General features: G+C 42.4%; 1 protein-coding gene across 1 annotated transcript in view; it reads right to left on the bottom strand.

Annotated features, from left to right (window-relative positions):
- The window catches only part of RYR3 (ryanodine receptor 3), a 775,913-nt gene that overhangs the window by 102,713 nt on the left and 658,866 nt on the right, over window positions 1-14,334 (bottom strand). Inside the window, exon 65 of the mRNA XM_006831810.1 lies at window positions 813-943. Coding sequence (XP_006831873.1) covers window positions 813-943 — 131 coding nt within the window. The remainder of the gene's footprint in view (window positions 1-812; window positions 944-14,334) is intronic.

The following is a 14,334-nucleotide window of genomic DNA, read 5'->3' as shown; positions in this document are numbered from 1 at the left end:
ACCAGCCTTTCGGTTCAAACTGCCCACATGGTCCTTTGCATTATCCTGCAGCACCACATCAGGACTGGGAATCTAGTTCTAAGTTTTTCTAGAACAAGGGTTGGCACACTTGTTCTGTACAGGGTCAAACAGTAAACGTTTTAGGCCTTGCAGGCCAGACAGACTGTCACTATACTTCGCTCCAGCATCACAGTGCTGAAGTAACCAACCATAATCTGTAATGCAAGTTTATCTACTATAATAGGCAAGGGGCCACATGGGGCTCACGGGCCTGTACTGATCCTTATTCTAGAAACTAGTGCATCAATGCTCCTGTTAATAAATTCTCTTTCTTGTATAATTTTATCCGGTATCTTTCTAGGTTTTTTAGTCTTCCTTGGCAATGGCAAACACGTGGTCACAGCATCTTTGAAAGCACAGCTTCTCCTTGGTTTTAGCTAGGGTATTAGAGCGGATGTGCACCCCACTTCTGCTGATACTCTGGTGAAAGGGACACATCCCCAAGTATAGAAAGGGAATTGAAAGTTAGAGGATAAAAGAGACCAGGAAGTCTTCGGATGGAAAGGATTTAGAAATCAACTACAGTGTCTCCTCCCTTCCCAGAAGAAGAAACTAACTACTACTACTGATTATACAGTCCTTGACATGTCCATGTCTTCACTCAGATGGCAACATGGAACCTAGCCTCTAATGCCGGCATCCTGGTCCCTCTTGGTCCAGGTAAACCAACAGAGCTGCAAGGCTGTGTGCCATTCCTGGCTGTTCTCCCAGCATGTGGAATGGCATGATCACCTCTGTGGGAGGATACTTACTAGACCTCTCCCTGGGGGTTTTGGTATTGAAGACTGAAAGCGGATTATAGCGGTTAAGGGTGGGCTCCAGAAATGCCACTGGTATGGCCGCTGCCAGCGAGGCCAGACATTCTCCAAGGGCAGGACGTTGCCTAGAAAGAAAGAAATCCATTTAGAAGCTGTGCCAGCCTATGTTGGCCCCACGCACTGATGGGCCAGACCCCATTCCCAGGATGTCTCAGAGGCTTTCTCCACAGATTACTTGTTGTTGTTGTTGTTAAGTGCCATCAAGTCGATTCCGACCCATAGCGATCCTGTAAAGAATTTCCTAGCAACAGCTGGTGAGCTTGAACCACCAACCTTGCAGTTCAAGCGGCTTTGCAGTCTGGCGCATTAATCCACAGCGCCACACCAGGACTCTCCACAGATGACTTGCTGACATGTAATCAGGACTCTGGGTTCAGCAAGTATGCACACACTTCTCCCTCCCCTGATTTTGCTCTAAACACCAAGCTGATGCTTTACAATGGTACCGCTCCTTGGTATTCAGTTCCTCATTGGTTAAGGTGCTATGCATATGCTTCGTTCCCAGCATTATCAGGAAGAAAGTTTTGCTGACATCCAATCAAAATAGTTCTTCCTTCTCCTCAAAATGCTTTGAAATCATTAGAATGAATTATCACGGAGACCCTGTGTCTATTAGTGGGAACAGTAAACAATAAGCTAAAAGCACCAAAAAGAAACAAAATATAAAGTCAGCCTTGTGATAGAAACAGGAGATCCCGAAGCGTGCTGTTTGCTATAAAGGAGGGACCTGTAACACTTAGGATTCCCTTCCCCAAACACTGGAGGGGCCCCCACATCTTAAGCTTTGGGTTTTAAGTCTTTCTGTGATGCAAGCACAGGATATTTAATTCTTTAGAACTTGGCATGCTTGCAGGATAACCACATTTATTTGAGTGTAAGTGATGGGAACAAGGTTCTTTCTGGTACTTAGACGGCACAGGGCGCTTTAAATAAATCATGAAAAAAATTCCATTATCTTTTAATTCCATTTTTCCATGAACTGTTTGAAACCTCCTCATAAAGTGACAAGACTGGCTGGCTGGACCTGTATGGAGACTAACAGTTGTTGCTCTGAACTAGAGACCAGATCCAGCTGTTAGCCACCAATCAGTAGCAGCCACTCACTGGCATCCAGCCACACATAAACTACATGTATTCTGTGAATTACTCATGTGATGTCAGTTCCCAAACAAGGGGAGAGAGTCCTTCAAATGAACCAATCATGTGAGTTCTTTCTTAGACTAAGATACAAAGATAATGAATGGGATATGCAGACACTAGGTCTATAATTATAAATGGAACAGACTTTACAATGCTCAAGTTCACAATTGTGTTTTATTTTGCCTTCCTCTGTTTCTGATCTACTCAAATAGAGGACTGCTGCAGGGTCCGTGAAGTTAGCAGGCAGAAGTCCTGGGTGCCCAGTGAGTCTGGCTGCACCTTGTTAAATGACAGCTGCTGGCTGGAGAAGAGGAGCATGGAACCAAGAATCAATGCTTACTCCACTGCTGCAACTGTGTGGACACGGAAAAGCATTCGTCCCCACCCCCACCCCCCACCCCCGAATCCTAAATCCAAGACTTGTGATAACTGCCCTTCACTATGACAACTTCCAATAATTAATTATAGTTACACCAAGCAAGGATGTCAAAAGCATAGCATCACTGAAAGTGGCTCACACGCATCTCATATGAAAGCCTAGGGTACCCAGGCTTTACTCAGAAGAAAGTCAGATAGTCTCAGCTTTAGCCTTTACCTTTTCAATGGTAAAAAACAAAGTCCTTTCCCACTGAATGTGGAGAAAATACAAAGAGAACCTTGTGGTCTATCTAGAACCCAGAGCAATGTCATCAAGCAACACATCTTTATGGGCCAATTACAAGAATTAGAAAAAGCCTACAACTTGTAGAGAAAGAGACCTATTTGAATTGGATTAATAATATGATCTTAACTGGTCTTGAAACAAAGACTTGCCAAGACTATCTGGGACAGAATCAGAATCTGCAGGTTCCTAGCCGACTCATAGTGGCCCTATATAGGGTTTCTGAGGCTGGGAATCTTTGCAGGACCAGAGAGCCTCATCTTTTTCTCACAGAGTGGCTGGTGGGCTTGTACCTTCAATTCTGTGGTTCGCAGTCCAGTGCTTATCCTACAGAACCACTGTGCTGTTAAGGCAAGGGGACAGGAAGAAAATTACTGAGGAAAAAGATCAGTAGTGGAGGCAACTAGAGAAGATCAATAGGACCATAAAAACAAAAACAAAAAACCTCCAAATACAAAGAACAGAGGGACAGGATGTGGACAAGAGATAGAAACTATCTCCTTGTCAGGCAGATATGATATAAACAAGATAGAACAAAAAACTATCTCCTTGTGAGTCTGGAAACCAGAGGGGTTTTGAACCCTCCCTCCCTATTCAGCTACCCAGCAAGGGTTGTTAACCATCATGGTTTGTTAACCTATTAATCTTCCCCTTAACCAGTTTTTAGTGCAGTTGCAAAACCATCTTGAAATCTTAGACTCCATCATGGCACTGTAGGATCAACACTGGACTGCAAATCTCAAGGTCTGCAGTTCAAACCCACCAGCAGCTCCTTGGAAACTCTATAGAGGATCAGTATGCGTCAGAACCAACTTGACAGCAATTAACAACAATTGTTGAATCATGGACACCAGATGCACACAAAGCATGGGGTAAAAAAGTGAAAGAAGCAACATACAAGAGTGAAACTACACAAACAGGAAAGTCCACCCCTTTTTTGAAATCTGGCTGAACTGCTCTGTAGCAGAGCCCCTTGCTGTAAAGTAAACACACCTTAGACTGTGAGTATGGGGAGGTTCTGCTGTCTAGGGCAACTCTCCTTGCTGGTCGTTTTTCATACTCTAACAAACCTTTTTTTTTATACTACATTTCACGACTTCCTAGTTTTCTGTAGCCTCACCTGGGAACAGCACTCCCCTATGACCACTTTTAAGGTATGTTGATGTGGCTCTGTAGGATAAGCACAAGACTGCTAACTGTAAGATCGGCAGTTCAAACTCACTAGCTGTTCCTCGGAAACCCTATACAAAGTCACTATGAGTGGAAATCAACTCAATGGCACTTAACGATAATAATGTATGTAAGTTTACTCTAGCTTCTTTTTAGGCTTGGCTTTTAGGGACATGCTGACAGCTTATTTATTTGGCTGTGAACTATTTGAGCAGGTAACTTTAAGCACAGCGCCCAGCAGCAGTGGGCTGATGTGTCCTCAGCTAGGCAATCATTTCTTTGTTAATGGCTTAGCCTTGCCCTTTTGATGAAGCCCTGGCTCTTTATGCCCCAGTATTCATGGCTGCTCCAGAGGCACTGCAGCAGCCTTTGGACAAATCCAATCCAACTGTGCCTGCATTTTAACACGGCCCCTGGGTTCCCTTTAGAGCCTGAATCAATGGTGGGGAGGGGAAGGAGTGAGGCTGTGAGTCTGCAGAGACCTGGTTACTCAGCAAGAAGTTTCTACTGTGCAGCTGCTTCCCTTCTGAGTCGGCCTCATGCCAGTCCTGCTCCACTGCCTTTCCTTCTCCCATCATTTCCTTCTGTTGCCATGTTTGACTTCCTGGGAAGCATGAGTGGTTATTGTACATGGCTGCTAATCTAAAGGCTGACGGCTCGAGTTTGTCCTGAGGTTTTTTAAGAAGAAAGGCCTGGTGGTGATCTACTTGTGAAAACTAGCCGTGCAACTCCTGGGGAGCACAGTTTTATTCTGACACACACGGGGTCAGTGAGTTGGAATTGACTGTAGGCAAGTTCAAGGTGGTCATTCCTAAATGGCCAGTGCCTGAGAACAAAGAGCCACATCAAAAGTGACGACCCTCCGAGGGGGCTCTTTTATTTATTTATTTTTTAATGAACAATTTCACCATGTTTGCCAACCACGGTGGCTGCACTCCTTAGGACAAAGGTGAAAGACAGTCTGGGTGGAAATCAGGAATGACAGGGGCTAAACTCGCAACTCTGAAAGCAAATTTTAGCTGGCCCAGGGAGAAGAAAATACAAAACATCTGCTTCTTAACTGCCTTGGTGGTAAAATGATCTATTATTTTTTTCTCTGTTTCTTAGACCAAACTGAAAGTCGTGATCTCATGAAAGGAGATTTCTGGAAATTTCGTCAGATAAAATAGTAATCTTCAGGATAAAAGACTATGGGAAACTCTCATTCTGCATTGACTTAAGGATATGCCCTTGTCCTTTGGGATATTAATTACTGATGGAACTAAGTCTCCACAAGCTCCACAGCAGTGCATTTGTAGTCATACAATGATGCTAGTTCACTGCTGAGCCAAGAAAGAGAAACAACAGCTCTCCTGGTTTAGCTGTTAAAAGTCCTGCTAAAAGTAAAGCCCAGAAATCTGCCAATTAAAGCTTCTGGTTTAAGACAGCAGTGTGAATGACCTTAGTCCCCAGGCAGGGCCTGTCCGGAAGAGACCCAGCTAACAAACTCCTGCTCTTATCTGGCTCCTCAGGTCATTAGGGGGCTAGTGTGGGTGTGGATCTGGCCCCTGGGCAGGGCCCGGATCACAGGAACAGCTCGTCAATCAAAGATCTAGGCTGAAGAGTTATCACTGGATATAGCAATTCTCCTCAGTTTTCACTGCTTAGTACAGTATTTTTCACACAATATATACGTAGTTAATAGTGTCAGACTGAAGAGAGTTCAATTTGTATTTCTTGTTACTTCCTAATTTGACAGGCAGCAGGCTTTCCTTGCCCATCTCTCAATTTCATATCCCTGGATCTGGATCATACATCTCAAATGTCAATTGTGAGGGATACAGAGAGAGACAAAGATAGCATCATAATAATCACTGGGCACTACACATACATAGTGCTTTGCAATTTTGAAAATGATTTCAAGTATAATACCAGGGAAAGCTAAGGAGTGGAAATAGAATCTAAGGCAGAGAGCACAGAGCAGGCAAGGCAAGTCATGATAACACCAAGAACAGTATAAGGAACCTTAGAGGTTTAAGGAAATGGCCACTATTTCATCTGAAACAATTGGTCAAAGGAGCCAGGGAAGGACTAGAAAGAACAACTATCCTTAAAGTACAAATGGAAAGCTATTGTTTCCACTGGAAATAAAACTGAGATTCAAAGCTTAACATAATCAAGTTCCAAACATAGTTTTCTAAACTCCCAAATGGCCTATTAATTAATCTGTGTAGCTCCACGATAAAGAATGCAAATATTCTGCATAGTTGAATACATAAAAACCTATACCCTCCTCTGAAATTCTGTATTTGAAAACTCCACTATTCAATGACATTCTCAGGGTTGTCTCCATTAGAAAATATTCCAAAAGCAATGTATCAGTGTGGAACAAAACTCAAAATTATAAAAAAGATTGGGTAGACTGGATACAAAGAGACTAAAGGAACCTTACACTATGGCCCTGGGCCACCCTTCAGGGCTGGAAAGGAACTCACCCTTGCCCAACTTTCGACCAAAATATAAATAGGTAGATAGTGGGGACAACAAAACTAGTGAAGTATGCTCACCATGGAATGGTCAACCATTCAAGATCAAAAGTCTACATTTACCTGGGGACAAGGTTCAGAAGGGTTGGGAAGTAGGGTGAAATGAAACAGGGACCACAGGGAGGAAGTGGGGTAACTGTTTTTATATGGAAGGGACTGCAATCATTGAGATGAGGGAGGAAGTGGGGTAACTGTTTTTATATGGAAGGGACTGCAATCATTGAGATGAAACAAAGTGTGTGATTTTTTGGATGTAAAACATGATCCCATGTGTAAACATTCACTTAATTCACAATAAAAATGTCAAAAACAAGCATTGTCTCTACTCTGTTTCTATGACCTTTTCAACCCCTTATAGCAAGGAGCTCTGGTAGTGTAGTGGTTACGAATCAGGCTGCGAACCGCAAGGTCAGCAGTTCGAAAATACCAGCTGTTCCACGGGAGAAAGATGAGGCTTTCTGCTCATCTTGGAAACCCTGTACAGGGTCACTATGAGTCAGAACTGACTCCATGGCATATAACAACAACAATAACCAACCCTATCACTCAGGTATCTGAATTTTTTTCTCTCCACAAAGTATACCCCAGGTATAGCTAGAAACAATCTTGCAACCCTGCAGAAATTCATTAGTGAAGGAAACTTCAGTAAAATGTGGTTGAGAACCAAAGTGTTCTACAAATACAATGCAATTCCAATCTAGATTCCAACATCATTCTTTAGAGATATGGAAAAACAAGTGGCCAATTTATATAGAAAAGAAAAAGACGGTGGATGAGCAAAATATTACTAAAGAAGAACAAAGGAGCTCTCTCACTATCTGATCTCAAAACCTACTTACATAGCTGTGGTAGTCAAAACAGCCTGGTACTTGTATAATGATAAACACATGGACCAATGGAACAGAACTGAGAACCCAGAAGAATGAATAGCTGATGAATCCACCTATCAATAGCTGATCTTTGACAGAGGGCCAAAACACATTATATGGGAAGAGATGTTCTCTTTAACAAATAGTGCTGACAAAACTAAATGTCCATTTGCAGAATGAAACAGGACCCAGATCTCACACTATATGTAAAGTCATGGATCAAAGACAACATAAAACCTAGAACTATAAAGATAACTTAACGAAAAAATAGGGACAAACTGGAGGCCTTAATCCATGGCATAAATATGAGATTGAGTCAAAAATTACCCATAATCAGGTTATATTAAAACACATGTCCATGGCTGATGACAACATTGAGTGTGCACGTGAAATGATTCGGTTGGATAGATGAATGACTTTGGATTACGTGGCAAAAAAAAAAAAAAATCACAATCAGCCATGGCTCTGCTTGTGAAATAATCCACGACAGACTTGGGTTTTGAAACGTTTGTGTGAGATGGGCACCAAAACAACTCACGGAAGTGCATAAACAAGCATTTGGATATCTGCAAAGAAAATTTGGACCAATACTCGAAAGAAGGTAAAACTCCTTTAAAAAAAAATCATTACTGGATCCATCACTATGAGTCTGAGAGTAAACGGCAGAGTATAGAATGGAAATAGCCTCAATTACCGACCAAGACAAAGTTCAAAAGTCAATCATCAGCTGGAAAATTGATGCTTACAGTTTTCTGGGCTTCTCAAGGGCCAGCATTGGAACACTGTTAGTAAAAAAGTTTCAACAATCAATAGTACTCCTTGTAGTGCTCACTGAGCACATGCTCACTGAGGAGCTGAAGCCTAAACTTCAGATTAAATTCCGAGGACTGCTATTCCAAGGGCATTTGTGATCTTGCGTGACAATATACATCCTCACACCTCTGCCCACACTGTTGACACTCTGCAAAAACTTTTTTTTTTTTTTTTTTGAGGGGTTAAAGCATCCTCCCTCATAATTCTGATCTTGCTCCATTGGACTTTCATCTGTTTGGTCCCCTCAAAGCAGCCTTTCAAGGATGAAGATTCACCTCAGATAAAGAAGTGAAGACAGTGGTGTGTTCGTGATTCACAGCTCAGCCTACACCATTTTCAAATAAGGGAATATGAAAGCTTGTTGACAGATGGACAAAGAGTATTGAAAAGCAAGGTATTATGTTGAAAAATGATGTATTTGTCTTTTCTAAAAGGTGATTAAAATACATTCCACAGGCAGAGTGCCGGTAAGTTTTGATTCACCCTCATAACATTATCAATCATAACTGAAAACACAAACAGTACAAGACAAACTAGATGACAGGGATCTCCTAAAAGTTACGACACTTCTGCACATCAAAAGATGTCATCAAAAGAGAAAAAAGATAACTCACAAACTGGGAAAATAAATTTTGGCAGACAAGAGATGAATCTAAAATTTATAGAAAACTTCAATGCCTCAACAAGAAAAAAGACAAACAATGTAATTAAAGAACAGGCAGAGGACATGAACAAACACATCACTAAAGAAGATATTCAGATGGCCAACAACATGAAAAAACATCAGTGAGTTACTGCTAAGCGCCACTGAGGGCTTCCTATGGGGAAGCTGGTGGGTTTTAACAGTCCAGTGCTTATCCTATAGTGCCACACTAGGATTTCACTAGCCATTGTTGTTGTTACATGCTGTTGAGTTGGTTCTGACTCATAGCAACCTTGTAAGCCTTTCCAAGGAATGGCTGGTGAGTTTGAACTACCAACCTTGTGGTTCAAACCGACGTTGTGATCTAGTGCTTTATCCCACTAAGCCACACAAGGATTCCTCATTAGCCATTGTTTTTGTGGCTGTTAAGTGCCACTGAGTTGATTCCAACCCATAGTGACCCTTACAGAGTTTCCAAGGAACAGCTGGTCAGCTTGAACCACCAACCTTGCAGTTCAAACGGCTTTGCAGTCTGACGCATTAACCCACAGTGCCACACCAGGACTCCTCATTAGCCATTAGAGAGATGCAAATCACAACAACGAGATATCATCTCACACCAGCAATAATAGCAATGTTCAAGAAACCTGAAAACAACAAACGCCGAGAGTGTAGAGAGACAGACACTGCTGGAGGAACTGAAAAATGGAACAAACACTATGGAAAACTGTATGATATTTCCTGAAAAATCTGGAAATACAAATACCTTATGACCCAACAATCCCTCTTCTTGGTATATATCCTAGAGAAATAATAGACTATACAAATAGATATATGCACACCCATGTTCACTGTAGCATTATTTACAACAGCAAGACAGAGACAACTAAATGCCGATCAATGGAAGAACACATAAACTACAAAATATCCACATAATGAAATACTATGCAGTGTTAAACAATCATGGTGAGTCTGCAAAACATAACACTGATGAACCTGAGGACATTGTTGTTGTTTTTAAGTGCTGTCGAGTGGTCTCCAACTCCTAGTGACACTGTATAGGGTTTTGAGGCTTTAAATCTCTGCAGGAGCATAAAGTGCTGTTTGAAATTAGTCACAAAAGACAGTATTATGAAAAGTTAAGAAAGGTTTTTTTTTTTTTTTTAACTTTAAAAGAAACAGTCTTTGATGGTTACAAGGGATGGGAGGGTAAAGGAGAATAAGTCACTGGCTTGAGGGTAGACACGTTAACTTGGATAAGTGGAATGCAATATTCTGTAAGAAAGAGGTCAGCAAAAAAATGATGGAGGCAGGGGAAGCTAACTGGGAGGAATGCAAGAGTTAAAGGCAACAAAGGTAAATACTGTTATAGGTACAATCCTGCAGTAATTAACAGCAATCTATGAAATGATACCTGGAGCAAGGTTGTGCCTGCTAACTACACCTGCACAGCAGTCCTGATGTGACACTATAGGATAAGCACTGGACTACAAGGTCAATTTGAACTGCAAGGTCAGTGGTTCAAACCTACCAGTCACTCTTTGGAAATTCTATACAAGGTCATTGAGAGTCAGACCTGATTTCACAGGACTTAACTCCACCACTAAGGAAGCTGAGGCTGGAGGATTGCTTGAGTCCAAGAGTTCTGGGCTGCAGTGCACTAAGCCAACTGGGTATCCACGGTAGCTCAGCACCAATATGAGGAGTCCTGGTGGTGCTGTAGGATAAGCACTGGACTGTTAACTGCAAGGTCAGGAGTTCAAACCCATCAGCTGTTCCATGGGAGAACGATGAGGTTTTCTGTTTCCGTGAGGGTTGATCGCCATGGAAACCCTAAATAAGGCCACTGTGAGTCTGAATTGACTCCAAGGCAATAGATTTCGCTTTTGGTTATGAGCTGATGCTTGCATACACATAGGCTGACGGGTAGGGAAGGGAGAGCCACACACTGTCTCATAACCAAAAATGAAACTAATTGCTGTCTAGCCAATTCCGACTCACAGTGACCTTAAATAGGACTTCCAAGGTCTTAAATATTCACAGAAGCAGAAGCCGCCTCTTTCTCCCATGAAGCAACTGATGGGTTTGAACTGCCAATCTTACAGGTAACGGTCCAGTGCTTATCCTGCAGCACCACCAGGGCTCCCCATATAAATTCATATTGACCTTTGCTGCAAATATATTCATGAATGTGGTGACGCACACAAGGGGAAAAGTTACGAAAACATAGACATTATCATTCAACTTAAAGGAATTAGTCACTAGGCCTGGGGTCTCATAACCACTGTCTCAAGCGATACCAAGGTCAACTGGCTTAACAAAGTCTACAAAGAACTGTTCTGTATCCTACTTTGATGAGTAGTCTGGGGGTCTTAAAAAGCTTGTGAATAGCCATCCATCTAAGGTGCAACTATTGTCTCACCCTTACCAGAGGAAAGAGTGGTGAAAACTGGAGGTGCAAGAAAAGTTAGCCCAGCTCACATGGTCGTCTGTCTCCATGATCCTGACACCAGAAGAACTAGACGGTGTCTGGCTACCTCTACCAACTGCTCTGAAAGAAACTGCATTGCAATGTCTTGGATGGAGTGGGAGACAGATGTGGAACAAAGCTCAAAATCTTTAAAAAGACCAAACCTACTGTTTGGACAGAGACTGGTCTAACCCTTAAGACTCTGATCAGGTTTAGAAATGAACTCACCCCCAGTTTTCAGCCAAACAGTAGCTACTTGTATTTCCGTCAATTCATAGCCAAATAGCTTGAGCTACTTACTTTTGTTCGGGAGAACCCCAAAAGGCCCTGGATACCCTCCTAGGGGTAAGGTCACTGCTGATTCAGTGAGAATGACAGTACGTGGTCCTGACACAACATCGCAGACCTGAAGCTGACCGTCATTCTCTGTGTACTCTCTTCTGTATCTCCCACCCTCAACATATTCCCCTCTCCGTTCTGGTGAACCAGCAAGGTTATCTACAATAACAAGAAATATATTTATAACCTCATATGCATGTGAAAGCTGGACAGTGAATAAGGAAGACTGTAGAAGAATTGATGCTTTTGAGTTATGGTGTTGGAAGAGAATATTGAAAGTGCCATGGGATGCCAAAAGAACCAACAGATCTGTGTTGGAAGAACTATAGCCAGAGTACTCCTTAGAGGCCAGGATGGATAAACTTCGTCTCTCATACTTCAGCTATGTTGTCAAGAGGGACCAGTAGCTGGAGAAGGATATCATGTTTGGTAAGGTGGAGGGTCAGAGAAAAAGAGGAAGACCCTCAGCGAGATGGATTGGCCAAGTGGCAGCATCAATGGGCTCGGGTGTGGCAACAATTGTGAGGTTGGCCCAGGATCTGGCAGTGTTTCATTCTGTTGTGCATAGGGTCACTATGAGCCGGTACCGACCCGATGGCACCTAGTAACAACAAAAGAATAATTATCCAGAAAAAAATTACAGAAAACTATTTCTCCACACACTACCAGAAAACAAACAAAATCAGAATCACTGAGATGGAGGAAGTTTGAGCAAAGCATGCATATACAAAACTGAAAATTTATTGGAATTAATAGCACAAACCTTTAGTGAACTCAGATGCTAACTGAAAGGTTGGAGGATCGGTGCCACCTAGAGTCACCATAGAAGAAAGATCTGATCTACTTCTGAAAAATCAGTCACTAAAAAACACTATGGAGGAGAGGCAGCAAGAAAGCAGACTAGGCAGAATGGCTGTATAGACCCTCTACAAAGATAAGGAAAACCAAATGAAACAGACAAAGATCACAGTCCTGTAATCCTGAGCTTTAGAAGAAGGGATAGAGAAATGGGTTGCATACTTACTAGGAGAGAAAACTGAACAAACATGGCAAATCAAAAAAGGACAAGCTGGTGACTGTGTGGGTTGACCAATGCGGCACACCCATTTTAAATTTTGGTGAGTGGCTTCAGAGGCAAGACTGTGTATTGGCATTGCAGAAACATACCGGTGACTCATGGAGATAAAGGTGTGATTTTTTTTCTTGTTCCTACAACAAAGGCGTGGCTGATCCCTACCCTGTGGACACCCCAGCAAAGCTCCCACTGTCCTAGTGGTAGAAGCCTCACAGAAGTGAAATGCACAGTTGTGTTGTTGTTGTTAAGTGCCATTAAGTCAGTTCAGACCCATAGTGACTCTGCATAGGGTTTCCAAGGAGCAGCTGGTGGGCTTGAACCGCCAACCACAGTCAGTTCAAACTGACTTTGCAGTCCAGCGCATTAACCCATCAGCACCATCAACGTGAGTAGGGCTCTACCTGCATCAACCCCAGAGACTGGATTCAGGTATGCCCTACTCCAAACAAGCAGAGTCAGCCCTGGCCAGCTCTGAACTAGCCCTAATTCAGAGAAGCAACTGAATAGATAGATGTGTGTGTGTAAGGTGTGGGGATAAGGAGGGGAAAGAAGACAGGTGATCTGTGCTGGCAAGAAAGGTGTGGAGCTGCCATCTTGAACTTTTGTGGGTGGCTTTAAATGCAGAGAGCAGTCGGTAGTGCTGAAGCATATTGCTTATTGGTGGAGAGTAAGGTGCTAAGTATTTTCTTGTATACCACATTACCCTGGTGACCAGAGGCATGGATAGCCCCACCCTAATACACTCCAAGCGAAGCTCCTGCTCATCCGGTGGTTGTAACCACATCAAAGTCAGTAGGGAGTTAGCGTATCAACCTTGGTAGCTAGAATCAAGTAGTGGGACCTGCTTCTGACCCATACAGCTGGTTCAGAACAGCCCTGACTAGTGAGACCTCTTGGCCTTGGCTTCCCTTGGGGCAGAAATACTCAAATCCCCAAACTACCTTGGAGTCTACACAAACTATTTCTTGAAAGGGTGCCCAGAAGTGACAACAACTTGCCTTACAGGAACTCCATCTAGGGCCAGAGCACCACTGTCTCATTGTTTAATAAGGTCCCTTCACTGGCAGGAAACCCCAGAGTTTTCCTTTTCTCTGGTTATTTTCTTTCATTGTTTTTGTTTATTGATTTCTTCTCTCCCTTCTTCCTCTCCTTATGCTACTTTGATTTCTATTCTTTCTATCTTTGCTTTCATTTTTTTTCTTGATTTTCTTCTCTTTCCCAATCACTGCTGTGTTCTTTGCTTCTTTCTTTCTTTTTCTCTTTGTTTTTCTTTATTACTCTCAGGTCTCTTTCTACTCTGCCTAACTGTGTTCAGTTCATTTTACTGTTTCTCTTCCATGATTCAATTTTCAAAAAAATTTTCTTTCCCTCTTTTTTATTTTGGTTTTGTATTCTTTTTCTAGCCAATGCCTGTTTTTTTTTTTTTTTTTTTTTACTCTTTTCTTTTTTCACTTCTCTTGTGTGTGTGTTTTCTCTTCTTGCCTCATACAACGGGGGACAGCCACCATGCCTATACAGCTGATTCACAACCATATCCTCCACAACACCACTTACCAAGCAAGGGCCAATTATCAGCTGCTATACACCAGATCAATGACAACAACCAACATCAGCTAAACCCATGCTAAACTGAGCTGCATAAATGGTAAAGAGAGAATGGTGCACAAGCTTCCATCCGTAATCAAACCCTCCAGGAGGCAGTTGGCGAGTGCCTGAGAACACATTAACTTATAGTCATCCATTATCTGTTG

Source organism: Chrysochloris asiatica, unplaced genomic scaffold (assembly GCF_000296735.1).
Source record: "Chrysochloris asiatica unplaced genomic scaffold, ChrAsi1.0 scaffold00004, whole genome shotgun sequence".
Taxonomy (NCBI): domain Eukaryota; kingdom Metazoa; phylum Chordata; class Mammalia; order Afrosoricida; family Chrysochloridae; genus Chrysochloris; species Chrysochloris asiatica.
Note: the sequence above shows the minus strand (reverse complement) of the source record. Positions and strands in the feature narration are given on the sequence as shown.